Genomic DNA, 23,440 nt, shown 5'->3' with positions numbered 1-23,440 from the left:
CACTATTGTGGCAACAAGTGAAGTTGTGTTACAATTGAATTAGCAATTCCATTCTCTAAACATAAAGGGTTCCCCGGCAGTTAATCAGTGCCAGCGAACTGGATCTGCTAGAACTTGATTATCAACTGAAAGTTTTGGGTTTACAGTCGACCAAAATAGATTGTGCTGCACTGTATATCTTACTATGTTTGCGATAGTACGAGTGATTCGGTAATCTTTCCTAGGAGAATTCGAGATACCATACATAATGCGTTTCCAAAGTATCACTACTGTACTAAAGAGTTGTTTTAACGGCGAACTTCAAACATTGCAAAAACACCGGTTTCCCTTCTACCACTAAATTATGTCTACGCGAAAATACATGAATGTACAGTACACAATAGTTCAAATGTTTCAGCTACATGTAGAACTAGTGTAAATATATATGCCGGACCTGCACATGTCGTGAAGTGTTCCGGGATACCGAAGAGAAGTTTTGTTGTACCTTAATTACACCTTAGCGATTAATCCGTCGGGCCTGTTTTGTGGATTTGTTGTTTGACTTCGGCTTTGTTTCTATCCAAACAGGTAAAAACATTCCGATACTTGACTTCTGACAGGGGAGATTTTATAAGTTTCCCGACTCTCCGCAACAGTTTATCTCGACTGGTTTCCTGGGAAATAATCTACGGTGAAATGTAATATACTGATTTCTTATGGGTCGCGCGTGTTTGTCTCTAATGCAGAACGTAATACCTTAGGAATACCTTATACCCCCTTCACGGTATAAGGGTAGTGATCGGACGACGAGACTGCGAGCTCAAAATGGTATTTTCGGGAGTGATACGCCCGATGTTCTCTCGATCACTGCGCGACTTTTGATTTTGAGATCGGCCGAAGTTCACATCTCACCGAGCCTCATCCAATGTGAAAGGGTAGATTTTCAGATGAACCATTGGATATTTCTAAATTCGCCAAACCTCGGCCTTTAACAACTTGAATACGACCGAAGCTCGGCTGTGGGACATGGCGGTAAATAGTAGCTCACAATCACTGACACAAATCAAACTTCTCCATTGTTCGGTTTATTGTATTCTACTAGTTCAGATATTTGAATTGTGCAAAGTCTTGTCATAAATCGTCCTAGAAGTTTTGAAAAGGCGGAGCTGTAACATAAAGGGAGGTGGTTTGAAGTGCCCGTGCCAAACCAATCTTTTACGTCATGAATAAGGTTCAAGTGGCGGCATGAGAGCCAAGTCTGTAGACACACCAGCGGACATGAAAAGGGGAGGAAGGAATACTTCATCTTTATTGACGCAAATTCCGCACGTATAACATGACAAGACAAAGGACACGGTAACAAGACAGATCGGCCCTCGAAGTTGTTTGTGAGATATCAAAGTCTCACGCTTCCTTTCCTTGGTCTCGAGTAAGGGAGTTCTCACGTTTCAAGGTACGTGTGCGCACCTGCCAATAGCGCCACCCACTCTACATTAGACATGCACATCTTTTTGACGCCTTGCTAAAAACTGAATAGGAAACTACGGACAGAAGTTGCTGGACTCCGGCGTCCCCAAAGCCCACAAACACTGAGGAGGAATTTAGGATCAATGCGATAGTACAGATATTTAAAAAACATGTCGAGATCTAGAAGCGCTTCACCTTCTCCTCTTGCCATGAATGATATAATTATGATCTAATTGAATAAGAAAGAACAGAATCACTCGCATCAGAAATAAGCGCACAATTTGACTTCCATCGCTTATCCTAACATTCTGGCCAGCCATTATCTAGAACCGAGTACTAAGCAATCAAAGTGGTGTGCACAGACACAAAACAACGCGAGAGTTGGCAAATATGAGGAAACCATCTGCAAACTTCCTCCTTCGTGGATTTTTATACAATGTCAGTCAACGCGTCACGGTATACTCAACTCGAACTCGCCCGCGCTCTTTTTCTGGAACGTACAAAAGGTGGATTGTCCGACGGTGTGCGTCAAGCTCGGCAACAAACGAGTTTTTAACGAGTCTACTCCACACTACGTGTAAGTGCATTCTGGAAACCAGGGCTAGACGATGTAATAATGTTAATCAATGCAGCAATTTACTACCACGATTTTGCTCTGTTTATTCATAATTGTTAGAGGTACGTATCGGCAGAACCTTAATGCTAAAGCGCTCACAATCGATGCCACAAACATCGCACTTTCACTGCGATTCAATAACACTCCACGTGAAAAATCGCCCGGCGCTGTTGACATGGGAGAGCTTGTTAATTCTGCCAGTTTTGTCGTCGCTACCTACCGAGGCACGGTTCTCTAAATATTGATCACCGGTTGCCAAGACAACGTTTCAAAACAAACTATTCATCCAGAGCCCTCGCTACGCATTCGACCAGAACTTAATGACCCTGTGGTTAGGCACGACGGCTACTCTCGCTCTCTCTGCCAGCTGGAAGAACTTCTCGTCAGTTTGATCATAGAGACTGTCTTGTAAGGAATCAGAAACAGAAAATGGGCTGTGGAGGAAGCAAAACGTCGGCAGAGCCGAAGACAGAGGACAACAGTCGGCCGGAGTCCTCGCCTAAGCAAGAAGTGGCAGTGAAGCCGGTAGTGAGGGAGGAAACAGAACAGGAGGCCGACCCTGCAGACGACGCCGGGGAGAAGGAGGGTCAGACCGGAGAAGGAGAGGGGCAACAGCAAGAAGCGTCTTAGGAAGAAGCCTGGTAAGCTGAGTAAACACTTGTAGATGGAGTATAGGTACCCAACAGTCGTGCTTAGGAGATACCGACTGTTGAAAGAATCTCGAGTCACAAAAACATCGGTTTCACGGAAGTGTTAGCTTGGGTTGTCACACAGGCAGGCTGGATTTCGGGTACAAATAGAACTTCAATCCCCGCCTGGGGCGGTTAAGGTCTTGTTTGATGTCACGGTCTTAAAATGTCAAACAGACAACGTAAAGCTTCGTGCAGTCATTTTACATCTTCAGTTGGTGTGATGATGCCGCCTTGTTAGCCTATTTACCTCAGCTTGGCTTTTATTTAGTTTCATCTCCTTGAACGAATGTAATAAGAGATGGCTTATGCGGATATGCTTCTAACAGTAGTACTAATGCTATGTTTCGTGGACAATCCTTCGACCTTGATTCAACCTCAGGAGGCCGTGTTATCTCGCCATGTTGTGATCTGTGCACACCGCAATTATTAACGTCCTTCTTCATAAATCAATATTCATGCCCACGACCAGTGCTGTCAAAAAAATCTATATTTGGTGCTCTTGTGGTTTGCAGTAAGGAAGCTTTGTAAACTTGCTGTAAACCGTCGGGATCTAGTCGCGACATGGAAACGTCCGTGGTGTGTTTCCCTGACGCATTAAAAAGAGAGAGAAATCATTTTTTACCAATTTCTTAGAAGTCGAGCTGATGCACGAATGTTATAGGGATTTCGAAAATATTAACCATTTTTGCAATTCTTGCCTGAAATAGTAATAAACTCCATTCCCGAAAGTGTCAGTTGGAATTTATATAATATATCATTTCAATTGTGGAAACGTGAAGGCGTGCAAAGATATATCCAAAACCTTTTGAGAAAATTTTCTAGGAACACTTGTGTGCTAATTGTGTCCAAGTACCAGAGGTTACACCACTTGACTGTACAGTAGCGGTTGTTCACATTTGTTAAGGGTCGCACGGACGTTCACACTGACATTACTTAACGTCACGTGTCAAACTATCCTACAGTTTTTGGCTCAAACCTTTATTACTACATAGACATACAAAAAACAAAACGTGAACAGACATAACCCACGTAGCAGTGTCCATGGCTACTTACCTCTTTCCCACCGTTCTATCTAACCGGCCTTCAAGTAGGGAATTCGAAGGTTGCTAACGCCATAGCATAGTCTCACTTCCACTTCGCGTGTTTCTCACTACCAAGGCCATAAGGGCTCACGAGACAAAATACGCAGCTGTAGACAAAATCTGTGAGGAACTGATGGGAAACCTCAGTGACAGGAAAAGAGACAGAATGTGGTAAAGATACAAAATCTAATACATAACAGGACACCGGTACGGTTCTACTGGATCCGGAGTACCGTAGCGGATGCAGAAATCATACACCGAAAAGTAACGCATGCAGACTACAGAACAATGCGTCAAACGCTCTGAGTGCGGCGTATTGACGCAATTCAAGCGGTAAACAGCGCCACTTGTTGCGCCACCATTCCGAAATAAGTAGACAGGTGAAGCGTGGGTCTAGTCATAACATGGATTGACGCGTGTCAGTCAACCGTGAAACTTAATTTGTTAGGATACCATCCCTCGGTGTGTTATTCTTTTTCTTAATCACATAAGACCCCACCGGTAAATATACGTTGGAATACATCGTGGTGTATAGGAAAAACAATGTCTCCATCCATATTTTTTCATAAAACGCGCTTTACAATTCCAAGACACTCACATCCGGCGTGAGCAGCTTATTTCTGACAAGTGCTGGTACGGTTGTGACATGTTTGGACGTTGCTACACGTCCTAACATTGGCGTTGTGGCGGCTCGAGAACCACATGTAATCTCCTGATCTTTTGTTATAGATTTTGAAGTATCCACTACCTGGGAGGTAACATTTGCAAAATGGAATTAGTGTGGTGTCACCAAATGCCAATCTGTCTCGCACATAAGGGCGTGCCTTCGGAGGGGGTTGAACATATTCACCAAGATTTTTAGTGTGTTCTTATATTTGTGTTGAAGCATAGCGTGTTCCTTAGAGTTTCCTCCATCATTTCCTCCCAAAATTCAATGCAAAGTTTTTATAAACCTCCATCAAATTTTGTGGGAGTGTCATAATCTAAAGGATCAACCGAAAGGTTTGTCCAAATAAGCGAATAAAAAGAACAACTTAACCATGAACAGTAGATCACCGGACAGTTATTTCTATTAAATCCGAAATGTAAATTTAATTGTTTTGCCAGACTGTAAACTGCCCACATGTGTGGTTGCCAGTGAAAGCCTTGACAACAATGGGCGTGTTTAGGTAACATGTACATGGTGACATCCACCCTTGTGTCAGGGTCGCCAAAACAAAGGCACCGTCATGCCAACAGTAGCCGGGGTACACCTGCGAGTTGTGGTTACCATTGTCCGGACGGCTCACAACTACAGGTGAAACAGTTATGCAACTTCCGACATCTCTGAGCAACCTGCACATGTTAACATACATCTAGAACTTACTCATGGTAGAAAAATCTGGGGATATTACGTGGCATGGAAGTCTTATCTGATCTTAGAATTTTTAATTTAAGAGAAATGATTTATTGAATCAATAACTTATGTAGCTCAAATGGCTGGATTGGATTTTTTTTACAGTGGACAAAATGACAGGCTTCTAAAAGCTCGCATGATGTAATTAAAAGAGTTCGGTGACAAGATAACATCTAGTTATTTAAATGATTCGATTCGTGAATTGAAATATTCTATCAGGAATAGCATTAACAGCACAACTTACAAATTACGCGTCTTGTTCAAGAGCTTCACACAGTAGACGCTGTTTTTGAAACAACAAGTAGTCCTACAGCTGAACTGAGAGAATTTGTCGTTGGTTCTTACTGTCTCATGATGAGCACCCCCACGTCTAGATGGAAGCCAAGTACTGTGTTTCTCAGTTTACGAGAACTTGTGCAAATTTACCGTAGACATTTTTTGCTCCTTCCAGAGTCAAACCGACAAAGACCTGTAATGTTCAGTGCAAGTATAATCCCAAGAAAATTCAAATTAGATAGATATTTTTTGTCTCTTTTATTTGCCATCTCTTACCAAAAGGCTGACTGCAAGGGAAACCTAAAAGGTTTGAACGGGAATCATATCTATGACAGTTAAAAAAAAGTTTTGAGACCAAACCTCGTCGATCGATGGTAAAACACATGACAGGAAGAAGCCCACCGTTTAACGTTACATAATGACGTCTGACTGCCCATGGTGTTGCTAGGCTGGAAGCACGCCGTGTATAACATGCTATTTCTTCATCAGTTGGGATATAAATGGCTCATTTTCCCACATCTTCCGGTGTAGCCCGTGATATTATTTATTTATTTATCCAAACCGGCAAAAGTCATCCACCTCTTTGCATAAACGATACCAAACAAAGTTATAATCACATACGTAATGATGCAGACAGTTCCAAGAAAAGGGAATATTCCCCGTCATACAGAAGAGAAATCGATCGGCCGACAAGTCTGTAAGTTGTCAAAGACATTTCTGGTAATAATGTGTACCCGATGTTTTCTCTTTTTCATGGATCGGCCTATGTCCGTTGTTCGATGAGCCCCGTTCAATGTGATGGGGTGGATTTTCAGATGAAAAGAAAGCATTCGAATCTTTCGGGAGGTTTTTAGATTAGTGACCTTATGGCGACCAACAAATACGACCACAACTCATAAACTGTGATGCAAGGGACAAATTTCCAATTCTGGCAGATTTGGGGACCGAAAAGTGTGATGTGAAGGACAAATAAATCTACACATCTCCTACGCCTCATCACAAAAATAAAACAGAGCGATGGTATTGACCACAGTATTGACTACAATACTATTTGACAGCGTTTAAAGCATGCTTTCAGAATCAAGGAACACACGTGGTTTGTGGCGAGAAAATCGTAACGTTCTACATGCTATAACTATACCTACTTCAGAAATGTTTTCCTGTTTGTTGCTTAGAAATGGTCAAAACACACAGCCGTGTGCATGGCTACAAGGGTGTGTATTTTATTTACCCATGCCCAATAATTAGATTAGGTACGAGCCAATACTGGAGATATTTGACAAGCAAACCAATCTGCTGGAGCACGGTGGATATCCGTCACTGTGCATGTCATAATCACGTAATCATGAGAAGTAATGACATCATTAACCTGGATAGGACCCTCATGTGAGGATGTTTGTATCGTTCCCATGGCAACAGAAGAAAGGGTGGCTGAACAATGAGTAACAGTACGCTACAAAAGTCCCGGAGTACATTGCCCTTGCCCTGAAATGCGAATGAATATACTTGGCCAAAACAGTCACGTTTGGCTTGCTACTGTTTTGCTTGATTCAAAGAGCCCGCCCATATATAACAGGTACCTAAACTAAAGTTTTGACAGCTCTAGGTAAGGCCTATAGCAAGTGGCTTTAGGCTGAAACAAACGTTGTAACAAATGTTGAATTACAAAAATCACGATCACACCCCATAGATGGCATGCCTCTTTTTACCTTTATGACAGATAAAATCTGCTGGACTCTGTTAAGTAATTAGTGTACTTTGTTCTAACTATTGGCTATATTGGCCGGTTTTGACATACATAACTCTGTAGACCTCTCAACAACTGAAGTAGCTAGTTCAGTCAAGTGGTCTCTAGCGAGGTCGTCAGAGCACAAAGGAGGGGGATCTGTTCAATGTGGAAAGGTGCTCCAAACGTTATATCATTTCTGTACACTTCTAAAAGAAATGATCTGTCAATATCAACGTTAGTGTATCAGAGTTACGCGGTTACGCTGGATCATTTATGTTTTCTGTACCTTCATGAGTTTTTCTTATGTCAACGCAGAGTCCCACGGGAAAAGTATTTTCCCTAAGGCGGTTGTTTAGGATATAAATATTTGTATTGTTCAATTCAGCCTTTTACAGACCTGTCTTTGTATTGAGCGTTCCCTTCACGTTTGTTAGATGTGGTTGTGCATGTTTCCTAAACGTAATTTCATGTTTTCTTTCAGATTTTAGAACTTGCCCACCAGATCTCCATGTTTCAACCGTCTCAACCATTGACTCTTTCCGAGAGGACTCAACTTTACGAAGATTCAACTAGATGCAGTTCAACTTTTTACCACTGTGTGTCGCCTGTGCACGGATGTCCTGTGCAACACCTGGGAGATGGTTCCATGACCTCATCAACCCGGAATTTATGACGACATGTTCGCCGAGGTGTACCGCATTCGGTAATGACTGCCTTATAGACTGACTCCCACCATCTGCGGTCATCGAAAACTGTCCAAATACACGATGTAAATAGTTAAACGATTAGGATAGACGGAGGATGTCAATATTAGATAGACTATTGAACGCAAATCACCAATAGAAAATACGTTGAAAATGGTGTATAAAAGTCCGATTGTGAAAAAAAGTATTTTCATATTGTAAGATTGTGTATGTTGATAAGGTATTCTTGGGTTTGGTCTTTAATGTTTGTTTGCTGCTATCGTTGTGAATATATATAAGCATTTCTAAGGAACATCTTCGTTGAACATTTAGGACAGCTTCATACAAATGTGCTTATACATGTACTATCAAAGGAAGACAAATGATACGTAGACAAACATATTATGACAATCTTTCACAAACAAAAGAGTATGTTCTAGCATGCTTGGGGATTCTGGCAATTAAAATCAAGTGCTAAACATACTGCAAATGTACATGTAGGTACGAAGTTAAACTCACCCCTTTTCGTTGTCGCTTGCTTAGGTCATGTTGATTTAATTATATGGATGACTTCATCTGGGAATCAAAAAAACTGATGCGAGCGTGCGAATAAAAATAAAATGCTTGACCAAAAAATAGTTGGCTTCATTATGAAATCAAAGTGGTCAGGAAGGCTGAACAAATGACTGAGCACATTATATAGTATACCAAACAACAGATTTTTCATGTTTGTTCTTTCACATCCTCTTTGACCTTGTAATGTTCTAGGACAGTGGTATACGTTTTCCGTGCATTTGCTTATTTTGTACGATTAGATACTTTGTACGATTTAGAGTATAGTTGAAAACTTTTTATTTTTATTTTGGATACGACCGAAAATCGACGCGCACGCGGATCATCCATATAATCAAATCAAACAGTACAGTCGAGACGTATCGGATGGTACCTTGTAAAGTTTCCTTGAGAGGATTAAGTGTAACATCTTGGGATGAATGATGGAGTAGGCCTAGGACTGAGACCTATTTTCTTCATTCCTACCTTCAAACAACTGTGAAGAAGATTGTATATACATGTATCATTACCACCTTGGCTGTAAAGAGTGCCATCTTACGCTCTTTCTGAAACTGCAGATTCCGAGGACGCAAGAACTCAAAGTCATTTACCATCTATGAGCAGCCAACGTTCAACTTGTATCGTGGTAACAAATAAATGTAAATAGTGTAATTCTATTCCTCAACAACCTGTACTCGGAAACTACCCCCCATTTGTAATAAACCATTGGATTTTTGTCTTTCTCTGACGTTGTTATTGAGTGAACGTTGTCAATGGTGAATTGTGATGGTAGATAATATGCATCGCTCGACTGGGAGAGGGAAAATACATTTTAGTCGATGAAGGACATTCGGGTAATTAGATGCAACAAATAGCAGTTACTCGAGCAACTGGATATGATTTGGAAACTGTCAGACATTACTGAAAGCATCAACCGTCTTCCGTCAGTGACAGGAAAGCATCAGGATTTATCACCAAAACTCTGAATTGATGTGTTAATGGCAATTCCAAGCCATGGTTCATACTGCCTCCTCTTCGATCGACCGCCAGGACAGCAGGAGGACAAAAAAAAAAGTCAATTAGCACAAAAACGCGTCAATTAGGACAAAAAATAAACACACACGACCTGCCGCTGGGATGCAGAAGCTTTCCTAATTGAGCGTTCATATCAAATCACGTTATATCAGGTAGAATCAAACCAAAAGCTCCTTGTTGTGATCGATGAAAGGGAATTTATGATGGCAGCTCAACACCCCTCCCCCCCTATCATTTTGTTGACCGGACTCTTTTGTGTGCACTCTTTAGTCTCCAAGCAGATCCTACGGTGCCATAAGATAGTATCAAAGCTTGCCAAGGAGTATAGCCGGCCAAAGGGAGTCAAATGGGCAGCTTTTGATACTATCCTAAGCTTGGAGATTACACTCTTTACAATACATGAACGAGACCTTAGCTTATAGCTTCTGTTGTATGGCTCAAAAGTGACCTCTATTATCTTTGTATAATAAATACTACAAAAAAAGCCCAAACCACGTATTAAACTTTCATTGCGAGGGCTTCAGCCAGGGACAGCTGTCTCACATTCTGCTAGAATCCCAGGCTATGATAATGACTACGACACTACGTATTGTCAAGTTCACGCGACTGTCGATTTGCAATTATTCATTTAACCGCTAGGGGTCCCCAGTGCCACTTCGGTAGAGGTATGCATAAGGCCCATGTTGATGTGGATGAAATGCTACGGGAGCCCTAATCTCCAAGCAGATCCTACGATGGTATAAGATAGTACTAAACTGACCAAGGAGTGTAAACAGCCAAGAGGGCCCCGGTAGCCAAACACAATCCTAAGCCGGCTTTACTCCACTGCCAGCTTTTAATGAATGAATGAAGACCTTTATTGTACAATTTTGCCCAACCGAGCTAAGTACAGGTCACAACAAGTCAGGATATATACATACAACAAGTCAGGATATATACATATAAAAGTGTCACAAATCTAGTCTAACACAAAAGTTCGGCTTCTTCTTGCTTCTTGGTAATAGTGAAAATGTAGGACTGTATGGGTTTCGCTATTGTCGGTTTGTCAAAACGCATGAGAAATATAAACTTGTCAGTGCTACTCATGTGTCTAAAATGAGGGAATCTACTTTCTATATAACTAAATAGAGCATTTCTATCATTCGCATACATATCGCAATCAACAGTGAAGTGCATTTCATCTTCTACCATGTTTGAGGTACAAAATTGGCAGACTCTTTGTTCTAGAGGAGTGCGGTTGTGCCTTCCTGATGAATTCGCAGTCGGTGGCAACTGATTCTTAGTTTAGCAATGGTAGTTCTATCTTTAATATACTACCGTAGGATCTGCTTGGAGATCACGGGAGCCCCATACTGGTGAGAGCGTTTGACAGAGCGTGCAAATAAAAAGAGTTTATCCCCCGAAAAAGTTGTGTTCGCCATGAAATCTAAGTGGTCAGGAAGATTGAACAAACTAGAAAGGCAACGTTTTAGAGGAGATGTAACATTCATTCCCCTCCAATATGAAGTCCCCACCATTTACCAGAAAAAATATTATTAGCTCGTGCATTACCTATGTCATCATAACCACGCACATTCCATCATTTTCGCATGTTTCAAAGCTAGCTACATCTCCAATAGGAAATAATTACCGTTGACCACAAACCAAACGAAATATGAATTCGAAGTTCCTGCATTGACAATGCAAATGAGGTACCCTTTTAGTGTAACACTGTTTGTATATGCACCTTTCTGTAAGAGAAATAGCACAAGGAGATTGAAACAAGTATTGATTATACGAATGAGATCCTCATTAGACAAAAGACCTACTTCATTGCCTTCACCTTTTCTAAAGCAACATATGGGTCACCTATATCTCCAATGGGAATCTCTAACATTGACCACAAAAGAAGAATGAAGTTTCTGCATTTATTGTGCCTAAATGAGGTACTCATTAGTAAAACTCACGTTCTGCTGTACATGTCACGTGTGTGTGCCCCTTTCCTATAGGTACTTTCACTCTGTGTGTTTATTCATTTGTTCCCGACCACTTAGATTTTGCACGCTCGCGTCTGTTTTGGGTTCCAATGGGATGTTATCCCAGTAATTAAATCAACATGGCCTAAAACAATTCTTATACAATGATCATCAATCTTTCATTCATGCTTATATTCCATTGGTTACATTTGAACCCATGTAATCAGGTCAGACCAGTTCGACCAATGGCGTATCAGGTAACCGGGTCAGCTGTGATGTTGCCACGCCCCCTTCCATACACGCTGATTCAAGTGCCATCATGGCGGGAGATGCGCCGGTTGTGGTGAGTAGCGTTAGATTTGACCGCGTTACACACGTGTAAGAACAGGTAGCCTCTTCTAAACAAGGCTGATAGAGTCTTCTAACTTCCATGTCTCTGCCAGCATAACTCTATTAGGGATAGGATCGTCTCTTCCGCATGTTTGAACCGATCGCAGACGTTGTGTGTCCCGGCGAGGCCGAGGTCGACGGCAAACCGTGACATAAGAATATTTTACGGGGATTTTTGGAAATACTTTGTGTTTTGAAAGGCTAGTTACTTATACGACATCATGATGATTTCTAGTTTTGCTGATGATGTTATATGTAAAGATAGAAGCCACCAAAATCTTATTGGTGTCACGTGGCCAATTGTCTTGTATTATATAAAATGGTCAACTCATTATACAAGCACAAGCATGCACACGGCGTTTGCCATTGTTTGCCATGGAGCGTGATTATGTAAAGCTTGTGTGTGTGCATGACACAGCAGAACTAAAACCGAATAAAAATAGATATCTTAAAAAGGCCTAACTATCAAGTATTTTTTGTACAAGCGTAATTTGATACAATTGCTTGTTTCGTCCTTTAATAGTAGTTAGTAATACCAAGGTAATACCAGGTAAGGTGCATGAGGGTACATAATTTGATTAAATGTTCACTAGCGGTGCCTATCAAGCTAACGTTATGATCACAACTTCTGGGTGGTAATACTAGATAGGCTAAGATAGCTCTTTTGTTTTGGAAGGAGTGACATAAGTTTGGGCACCCTAGCGGCTAGTTTTGGAATTGCAGGTTTTTTTTGTTTAACATTTCCAAACAAGAGTTACCTCTGTCACTAAAGAAAGGAATAATGAATTTTCATGAATTTTGGTATGTAGGTATGTTACACAAAATAAGATTTAAAATTTAAAAATACATTTGCATGATAATGAGAAAATTAATACCATAGCATTTTTTCAAATGTACATTTGTATTTCTTTGTTCCAGACATGATATGGTCTTGACATTTGAGTGGCATATAGATTTTGACTTTGAATTAATTTGCATGATTTATTCAACACAAAATTAGCAAACTGCTAAATGATACTTTTTTTAATACTTTGTCATTACTCATGTTTTTTGCTAATTTGAAATACCCAAATCTATCTAGCATAGTGTATATACGTCAGATGATTGCTTGCCCACCTGAATTTATTGTGTGAAGTTTTGCCAGTCCTCGTAAATTTACTGCTGGTTGTCACTAAGATCCCCCACTCATTAAGTCATTAACATCATCATCATCATAGTGTATCCCGTTACACCGGTGAAGTACAATCCGAAGTACAATTTTACCAGTATCAGTAACAGGAATTAGTAAAAAAAATGTTGATGATAACACAAGTCTTTCTTGTCATTTCTAGATGACAGGGCAGACAGGAAGAACATTTACCAACTGGGCCAAGACATTCTCCTGCGAGCCAGAGCTGTTCTTCGAGCCCACTACAACAGAGGAAATAAGACAGGTCAGGACGTGTGAAGAATAAGCAACTATCCATGGTCTGAGCATTGTTGTAGTTAGAGATAGTTACACTGTACATCATTTGTGCCTGCCTTCAACTTCCATATCATTTTTCATCATGCCTTTGTTTCTTAATTCAAGAAATAAAGCCCTGCCTAATACCCACTTTAGACAGCCAACAGTTGCTGTGTAAATGTTGCCCAAGAGTCGTCTCTGGTGTCGGTATGTTCAGGCTGTCTAAAGAGGATCAAAATAGTCATACAGTGGTTTTCTTTGAATCATCGCGCGGCCACCTTGGACCTGGTCGTGTGGCCTTTCAGCAGGCGGTCTGTGACTATTCTTTGCATGTCTAAAGGAATCGTCGCCCACAACGTTAGACGATAATGTTGTACTGTTCTTTATCCTGATAGCATATCAGTCTTACAAGAAACAGACTGCGATTAGAACTGGTATAAAGACACATCACATTTAAGCCTCTGAAAAGTCAGGCTCGTATATAGTAGTATATTAGAGCCTAAATTTTGGCTCCCCTAGAAATTAGTCTAGCTTGACTGATATCCTAGATCAATAATGATTTTCTTTCAATACTTTCTTTGTAATCCAAGATCCTGGACAAAGCCAAACGTGACAGCAAGCATGTGAAGGTGTGTGGGTTTGGACACTCCCCCTCAGACATAGCCTGTACCACAGACTACATGATCAGTCTGGCCAAGTTCAAACAGGTGTTGGAGGTAAGTGTCAAGTCCACATTTAGTCCTCTGTATTTCAGCAGACTTTTTAATTTATAGAATTAAACCAACTACACATGTGAGGTTTTGTGAGTTAAACTAATAAAAAACACAGAAGTATCCCGTTGCCAAGCAGCACTGCAATTATCATGCAGTAGCTAACGTGGTACCCATGTGTAACATTAGTATTGATGCTACAGGTAAGTTGGACATGAAGTGTGTACACACGTTTACAACGCTTGACATTCATTTTGACCTTTAGTCAGTCCCTGTGAGTCCTTGACATTGTTGGTCCATTTTTCCTACACCTTTTTGCTGAGTCAGAAAATACCTGCCTGAATTTTAAACTGATTTAAAGGGATTTTAAGCTGAAAACGCTTGATTTGCTTTAAGATAACAAGCATCCGAAGTCTAGGCACTCTATTGCTAGTTACCATAGAGTGGTCGGGCTTTTATGAATGAATTTTTAACAGCCATCTAAAGAACATACTTGGATGAGGAATGCGTTTATACTGCCCTTCATGCTCCATATTGAAAGTGGCAAATGCTGTGAAATGATTTTGTGAATGTATTTTGTGCTATGCCAGACAGTGTGCCCTAACATTCTAATCAACATGACAATACTTATACATGATAAGATCACTATAAAGAATTTGTTCTGTTAAGGTGTGTTGAAGCACCACCTGTGAAGGATGTTTTGTGTGCTTGAGGTAGTTGCAGCATAATTAACATACCTAGAGTAAGGTTGGAATGGTTGCCAGTACTTCTATGTAACAGCCTTGGAAGAGTTCTGTTCATCAACACAAACCATTGTTTCACCTATGTCCTCCTGCTAACCAGTTTCCATGTCTGTCCCATATAACCTGTAGGTTGATAAGGAGAACTGTGTAGTGACAGTCCAGTCCGGAATCCTGCTCAAGGAGTTGAATGAGGAAGTGTTGCCAAAATACAACATGGCCCTCTCCAAGTAAGGACTCACAAAAGCCATGTAACACGTTCTGTTTAGTGAAAGCGATAGTTTAATGAATGCTACCTTTACTTACTTCCATATTCATGCCTGAGGGTCAGGGACTATGGTAGCATCCTGTATCAGCCTCCTCCACTCCTTCCTGTCTCTGGCTCAGCCAGTGGCTTGCCCATCCATTCTCGAATGTCATCGCCCCACCTCCTCCTACCGTTGATGGACCCTTGTAGTATATCTATAGTGGTGATGTTGCCCGCTCTGACATGACCATATATTTTGTTGTCTTCTTTTTTTGTTTTATTTTCAATTTTATTAACTACTATTTGAGTTTTGTCACAGGACTGAAACGTAATATAAAAATGTACTCTTCCATCCTGTAGTCAGGGGGCAGTGTCGGAGATCTCTGCTGCAGGGGTTATCTCCACTGGAACCCACGGTACAGGCAAGACATTTGGCATCTTTGCCACAAAGGTAAGTCATTGCTTTAAAAAAATTCTAGATATATAATGTAAAATACATTTTGTAATGTGTAGTGGGAAAGGAACTATGCTCATTTGTACTCATAAACAATTGGTGCTCTTTATTTTATGCTCTCTTAGCTTTTTGTGTTGGACAATATTCTGCCAATTGTTGGATTGAAATTTGCATCTCTCCTTAGGTTGAACCAACCTCTTTGTTTCATGATCACATATGACCTCTGAAATTTGTGAGTGTAATCTTTGAGCAATGGCTGAACGTTACTTAAAGGTAGTTGGTTGATTGTTCAGATGTTGTAATGATTTTTGTGCTGATACTTCTGTAGGATATGTCTTAAGTTAGATGACAACTGTCCCATATTGTATGTAGGTTTTAGAGATGACAATGATGACAGCGTCAGGTGAAGTGCTGAGGTTGTCTCGTGAGGAGAACAAAGAGGTGTTCCTCACAGCGCTGGTGGGCCTGGGCTCCCTGGGGATCATTCTCACAGTCAAGATCCAGTGTGAGCCTGCCTTCAATCTACATCAGGTCCAGTTCAGCTGCTCACTTGACAAGGTAACAAGACATCAAACATCTCGTACCTCCATGAAATACATGTGTATTTTCAGTTACATGTATTGTCTTTTTGTCGTTGTATCCAATATGTTGAATTTCTCCCTAATTCTGTCTAATCCATTTTACCCACTTGCTTTCATATTCATAAGGCAACAGACTTACATATAACACAATATTGAAGTCAGAAAAGGGGATTATGTATTCTTGGACTTTTTTGGGACCTTTGAACTTCCTGACAGTGTCTAAGGACCCCAGCGTGCCTGTTATGTCTGATGAAGACACCATCCACTCTAACAACTACCGACACTCCGAAAACAAAACCTCTGTACACAGAGGTAAAGATAGTCTTTCTATAATGATCGCAGATGATGTGCTGTTCAACTATGTTGTGCAAAACGATTTCCTTAAAAGCTGTTTCCATTTTTGTCCAGGTAGTTATTTATTATAATACCAGGCAAAAACCAATACAGTGGCCTAAAATCTGCTTGGATAGTAGCCAATTGGCTCACTACATGTACTTTCAAGATAGTTGTATAGTTTTGCATAACCTGAAAATACTAAGCACTACATTACCCCAAAACTCCATGTATTATTGGGACCTCAATAACTACCAACGTGCCGAATTTGAAACAAATCCATCAAAAGGATATTTTAGTTAACGATGCTGACACACAAGCACAGACAGAACATTCCTGTTTAAGGTCAATGACCTCCTTCATGGATCTAACAAATAATCTTCAAAAGCTCTAAGTATTTCATGCAGGTATAATACATACCGGGTAAAAAGCATAATTGTCCTAAGTAGAGACTTGGTTAAGAGTCAATGTCCTGCTTACTTAGGTGTGACCGTGATTACACAAAGGGCCAGTCCTTGTGTAAGGTAAGGTTTATCAGACAAAACCTCCTTGCATAAAGGCAGCGATTATAGTGCATGCCAAGCCACCTCCCACAATAGTGTTGTAATTTCTCTAACACAATGATCTTCCTTATGTTCCATGGGTTGCATTTGAACCCCATGTAATCAGGTCTGATCAGTCCGATCAATGGCATGTCACCATCAGACAAGCTTGTCAGCTGTTGACAAAAAGTCTGCACACAGAGGTGAAGATAGTCTGTCTGTGCTTGCATATAACGCTATTCCACCTTTACCCGCAGGGTAACCTGTATCCATTGTTTAGGAAACAGGGTATTCAAGGATATCAAGTCAATGGATAGTGGATGTTGTCAATATTTTGCAGTTTGAAAACACCATCCATTTACTTGACATCCCTAAATATACTGTTTTGTGAAAACAAGAGATATAGGTTACCTTCAGATAAAGGTGAACTAGCGTTAATGTGCTGTTAAACTGTGATGCGAGAATGCGTAGTGGTCAAGAGTTTATCATTTTTCATTTGCTACATAATGTTCTAATTGTTTTGTAATTTTTTTTGCAGATTCTGAGTAATTTAGACAAGCACCTGGATGAGAATGAACATTTTAAGTTCATGTGGTATCCTTACACAGATGGAGTGGTGGCATTTCTTTCCAACAGGACAAAAAAGGTACAATCTTTTTTTGCATCATATCTATGTTAAGTTTGACATGCATACATGTATGTACCACTGGTCAGTACATAATCCTGAGATTAGTTCTAGAAATTCTACAGTCAAATCTGTACCTAAGGACCACCTGGTCAACGTGACCCCTTCATAGCAGTCCCTTAAACAGTTCTCCCCATTGACATTGAGCATTCTAAATGTCCCTGAGTGGTCTCTTTGGATGTATATGATTATTGTGAAAAGAAAAGGTAAAGACTTTATATGGGTAGGAGTGATAAAAAATGAAATACCATTGCTGAACTGAAAGTAATTGTATTGCTGGTTAATATCATTGAAGACCTTTATACACATGGTTGTCTGTTATAATTATAGCAATTTGTTTATTTGTTGAAGTATGTTACATTGACATTTTTCTATGCACATTGCAGCCAGTGCAGACCAATCCCAGCTGGTTTTGGGATTACTTTGTAGGCTACTATGTTCTGGAGTTTCTTCTCTGGATGAGGTAAGAAACTGAATTTTGTACACTTTTAGATATACATGTATATACTAGTATGCTTTCTCTCCCAACAATATTTCACAAAATATTCATCTATTTTATGCTTTCAAAACAGTGTAATTTCATCTTCAAGTCTTTTAATCAAGGCTTAATGACCTGTCCTGTGGTGTTAACAGTGATCTAACACCATTAACACCTTAGCAATGCCATTAACACCTTGCCATTGATACTTCGCTATAACGTAGAGAGAAAAATGTGTCATAAGCATGATTATTATTTGGCCAACTCAAGCAGACACCATCTAAAAATTATATCAAGCGTGTGTTATTGGCTTTTTTTCTTCATCTTAACTATGACTTTATGTCTCACAATTAGCTGATAGCAACGGAGGCCTGTACTTGGTCCACCAAGCATAGTTATGGAATGATTTCTTGTATGCTGGATACCTTATTGTGTCATGTAGTACCCACTTTGATGCACATGACTTACCTTGTTTACTGTTTTCTCCAGTACATTTTGTCCAGCCCTTCTGCCCTGTATCAACAAGTTTTACTACAAGCTTTACTATGCTGTACCCTCAGAACAGGTGGACCGCAGTGACAAAGTGTTCAACTTTGAGTGTCTCTTCAAGCAGTATGTGACAGAATGGTCTTTTCCCAGGTATGGTTCTGATGCTTGTGATATGTCATCATCATCCGGGTGTGCTGGTTGCACGGATAAGTGAGTCTGTAACTGTGATAAGTGAGTCTGTAACTGTTGTTTACCTTTACAGTCCTCGGTATTTATACTCAGTGAATGGAGGTATTGTTTTGGGGCATTTTTTTTGTCCCTGCATATTTGTGGGTTTTTGCATACATTCGGCAACCATAACTCTAGAATCTATGGATAGATTGTTAGGATACTTGGTCAGTGGATAGGTGCAGGTTGATTATAGTGTCTTTTCTTGGACATGTAGCAGCAGCTCCTATTTTTGTTTACACTATGGTCCTATTTTTGGTGGCAGATAGCTTTCGATGTCAGGACAAAATGGTGTAGGTTTTGCCCCCCACCCCCCTTTATCAGCTTGTGTTGTGGTTTCCATACATGTGTATGAGAACTCAGCCTTGCAGACCTCGATAGATACATGTATGTTTTTTTTGCATGACGTTTGTAATGGAAAATGATGTAAGATTCCATTGCAAGTTAGAGTATTTATAATATGGTAGGCACATATTGTATGTTTTTCCAATCTTCATGGCTTATGTACCAAATGTTGTTATGTCTGTGTAGGAGTGAAACTGCAAACGTGCTGCTAACTTTACAAGAGTGGGTCAAGTCACACCCAGAACACAAGGTTCACTTCCCAGTGGAGGTTCGGTTTGTCCAATCAGATGACATCTACCTTAGCCCCTGCTACCAACAGGACAACTGTTACATCAACATCATTTCTTACAGGTATGATTACTTCACTACAGCAAAGATTGATATTACAATACAAAGACTGCCTTAAATAGATTCTTTGTCAGAATAGATTGACAGATATGAAGAGTTATAGTTTTGCCAGTTGTCATAATGTAGTATAGATTGAGCAAGCTGCACACACTATAGGGTGTCTTGTATTGTAATTTTCTGTAGGTTAGACTTTGTAAGCTCACTGAAATGACTGACGTCCAATGTACATGTACATTGTATGATGTTGCAGACCTTATGGAAAGGATGCACCAAAGGATGCTTGGTGGGACATGTATGAGAGTGTCATGCATAAGGTTGGAGGGAAACCTCATTGGGCAAAGGTTGGTTGTTTTTGTGTTCATGTGACGTTAACGCTAGTTTACTTTTATCCGCGGGGTGACCTTTATCCGTTTAATAACAGGGTATTCAGGCATATCAAGTCGACGAACGGTTGTTTCATACTGTAATATTTTCAAAATATAGCAGTTTGAACTGACATTTTGTTAGCATGATAGCCCTAAATACCCTGCTTTTGAAAATAACGGATATAGGTTACCCCACGGATAAAGGTGAACTAGCGTTACATGTCAAGCAGTGTTCAAGTGTTCTAAGGCTAAAACTTGTAACATTTCTGTGATATTTGTACTAGTAGATATCAGTCCTCAAAGTGAAGGTTTATATGGAACTTTTCGTTTAGATCTAAGTATGATGTAACTGTTTCAAATTTGATATTCAATTCTTTACTTCCAGGCTCACAAGGTGACCCCCGATCAGTTCCAGAAGCTGTACCCAATGTTTTCCAAGTTCTGTACAGTTCGAAAGCAGCTAGACCCACAAGGCATGTTCCTGAACCCCTACCTTGAGCGCCACATCCTTGGCATGACCCCGCAAATGAAGTTTGATATGAAAAGTCATCTATAGCAAAACACCATAGGACATGGACTGTCTTTTGCATGGAGTAATACTATTATATTAGGCTGCCAAAATGCTTTCCGTTTTATGATTAGAGTGTGTGGCACTAAATGTCTTGGTTGTAGTAGTGCACACCTACATGTACAACATGTTTGCTTTTACTTATGCTAGGCTGTAGCAAGGACGTTATAACATTCTTGGCTGTTGGTAAGTTTTCCTCCTTGGTTTTACCAAACACTCTTTTACAAAGAGGATGTTTGAATTAACTAATAAAAAGCAAGACATATAGAGGTCTTGAATAACATGCACAATATTCACATTGTACAGTGAATGTCAGTGTAGTATACAATGTACATGTCATGTTATTTTGTGCCAAAACTGAATGAAAATCCGTGTGTACGATAAGCATCATAGTCAGTACATGCAGTTATTTCTTTTTTACTAGGGCAGAAAACTATTTATCTACATGTAGTTTCATGGGTGACATTACTAATAAGTCAAAATGGTAATGTTAAATTGGTTATTTGTTAAACAAATATCGTTTAATGTTGACAGAAACTTCCTTCAGGATCTCTACCGGTAGAGTCAACGATTCTACTGGTAATGGTTTTTGTGAATGATGAAAATAATGGTAGATTTTAGGTTTGGATGATGGCAGTGTATGGCATGCTTGTACTTTTGCATATGATTTTCACATAACATGTTACTTTAAATCATTCCTTCAGAACTAACATTGGATAAAAAGTCCTTAGTACAAATACTTTTTGATTTTACATTATGGACATACTAGTAGGTATTTTCTCAAGGACTGTATCCATATCACACAATGTTAAGTTTCCAACACTACTTCCTGATGACTTGATATCTATAAATGGTTTATGTCAAATTCCTAATCATTGCACAATACTTGCCTCCTGGCAGCCAATGGCTGTATTGAATTTATCTATTTCACATAGACCAAGTTACCTAAGTTATGTAAAAGATACTGAATATTTAAAAATTATTGTGTGGAATAGTAAGCTACAAACTTCTCAATATAAATCAGATAAAAGTGTGACGTCCAGCGTGGTTTATTCTTCTTCTTATGAGCATTGCAGTATGCGAAAATTAGGACTTACCAATGATGATATATGTACCACCACATGTACCAGGTAAATCTGGTAGTGGTAATTTAAGAAATACGAAAGAGAGGAGGGCAGCAAATGACCTGGAAGAAAACTTCCATGCGGGACTTACAAGAGTTTGGGTACAGATTTCAGATTCACCCTGCAATCTCTGACCACTGTAACTTCTCTCGAATTAAACATAGCAATTCTAAACATTCTTCGGAACAAACTAATAAGAATTTGCGCACCCGCCCTCATTTAAAATGAAAAGCGTTTGAAATAGGCAAACCATGGTATCATTGGAAAAGTCTTTGATAGCAATTCAAAAACTGAAGTCCGTTTTCAGATTGCGTTCGTTGTTGGCGAGTTATGAGTGTTTAAAAAGTCCCTGTAACGTTAACCGCGACCGAAAATTAGCATTTTTGACAAGGTTTCGAAATAGGCAAACCATGGTATCATCTGAAAGGCCTTTTAGTAGCGATTCAAAAACTGAAATCTGTTTTCAGATTGCGTTTGTTGTTGGCGAGTTATGAGTGTTTAAAGTTAAGTCCCTGTAACCGCGACCGAAAATGAGCATTTTTGAAAAGCGTTTGAAATAGGCAAACCATGGTATCATTGGAAAAGTCTCTTGGTAACAATTCAAAAACTGAAATCCGTTTTCAGGTTGCGTTCGTTGTTGGCGAGTTAGGAGTGTTTAAAGTTAAGTCCCTGTAACCGCGACCGAAAATGAGCATTTTTGAAAAGCGTTTGAAATAGGCAAACCATGGTATCATCTGAAAGGCCTTTTAGTAGCGATTCAAAAACTGATATCTGTTTTCAGATTGCGTTCGTTGTTGGCGAGTTATGAGTGCTTAAAGTTAAGTCCCAGTGTAACCGCGACCTAAAAGGGGCATTTTTGAAAAGCGTTTGAAATAGGCAAACCATGGTATCATTGGAAATGTCTCTCGGTAGCAATTCAAAAACTGAAATCCGTTTTCAGATTGCGTTCGTTGTTGTCGAGTTATGAGTGTTTAAAGTTAAGTCCCTGTAACCGCGACCTAAATTAAGCATTTTTGAAAAGCGTTTGAAAAAGGCAAACCATGGTAAAGGTGTCTTGGTAGCAATTCAAAAACTGAAATCCGCTTTCAGATTACTTTCGTTGTTTGCGAGTTATGAGTGTTTAGATTTAAGTCCCTGTAACCGCGACCTAAAAGGGGCATTTTTGAAAAGCGTTTGAAATAGGCAAACCATGGTATCATTGGAAAGGTGTCTTGGTAGTAATTCAAAAACTTAAATCCGTTTTCAGATTGCGTTCGTTGTTGTCGAGTTATGAGTGTTTAAAGTTAAGTCCCTGTAAACCGCGACCTAAAAGGAGCATTTTTGAAAAGCGTTTGAAATAGGCAAACCATGGTATCATTGGAAAGGTCTCTTGGTAGCAATTCAAAAACTGAAATCCGTGACATCAGGCTTCCAGAGTGAGTAGTACTTAGTACTAATACCGCGAACTCTCTATATTGGCTATTGCATTAGATTTGATGTCACCCATTATATTTACATGATGTGGCCTGTAAGTCCCCTCCATCCATAGTGTACTCGTCCAATATGGAGGACGGGCTGACAACAGATCTTGCTTGGCAACCTGTGGCGTCCTAGATTTGCATTTTATCAAAGACGAAGAAACCACACGCCGCTTAACAAAAATTTATATGAGGTAAGTTTCTTGAGTATTTAAATTTTGCTCGATAACTCTTGATTTAGGTTGTGAAGTTAACGAGAACTGAGTGCCACGATTGGGGAGCGGGGGGGGGGGGGCGGTATCGTAGTTCTTTATACTCACATTAGGCGAAAATCAATCGGACGACGAGTCTGAGAGCTCTAAATTACGAGGAGGCATGACCCTGATGCCGACAAAGCGGCAGAGTTTCATATCCGTAGGCCTCGGTGGCATACAGAGTTACGCCATAGAG

The 23,440-nt window shown here is 40.0% G+C and overlaps 2 protein-coding genes and 1 long non-coding RNA gene across 3 annotated transcripts in view; all 3 read left to right on the top strand.

The window, feature by feature from the left end:
- Positions 1-1,915: 1,915 nt before the first annotated feature.
- LOC118410250 lies at positions 1,916-9,211 on the top strand. The gene is made up of 2 exons (XR_004830544.1): positions 1,916-2,703; positions 7,719-9,211. It is a non-coding gene; the product is annotated as an uncharacterized LOC118410250 (long non-coding RNA).
- A 2,481-nt stretch (positions 9,212-11,692) lies between these two features.
- Positions 11,693-20,664, top strand: LOC118410004 (L-gulonolactone oxidase-like). Its single transcript, XM_035811449.1, has 12 exons — positions 11,693-11,805; positions 13,184-13,285; positions 13,887-14,012; positions 14,879-14,976; positions 15,354-15,444; positions 15,820-16,005; positions 17,442-17,549; positions 17,975-18,051; positions 18,556-18,705; positions 19,315-19,479; positions 19,727-19,817; positions 20,227-20,664. The coding sequence occupies exons 1-12, from the start codon at positions 11,782-11,784 to the stop codon at positions 20,395-20,397; spliced, it is 1,389 nt and encodes a 462-aa protein (XP_035667342.1). The 5' UTR covers positions 11,693-11,781; the 3' UTR covers positions 20,398-20,664.
- A 2,378-nt stretch (positions 20,665-23,042) lies between these two features.
- Positions 23,043-23,440, top strand: part of LOC118409668 — a 23,487-nt gene continuing 23,089 nt past the window's right edge. The window contains exon 1 of the mRNA XM_035810850.1: positions 23,043-23,186. The gene's annotated coding sequence lies outside the window, so the exon portion shown is untranslated. The remainder of the gene's footprint in view (positions 23,187-23,440) is intronic.

The sequence above is a fragment of the Branchiostoma floridae genome, chromosome 2 (assembly GCF_000003815.2).
Source record: "Branchiostoma floridae strain S238N-H82 chromosome 2, Bfl_VNyyK, whole genome shotgun sequence".
Classification (NCBI taxonomy): domain Eukaryota; kingdom Metazoa; phylum Chordata; class Leptocardii; order Amphioxiformes; family Branchiostomatidae; genus Branchiostoma; species Branchiostoma floridae.
This window is presented reverse-complemented; position numbering and strand designations above follow the sequence as displayed.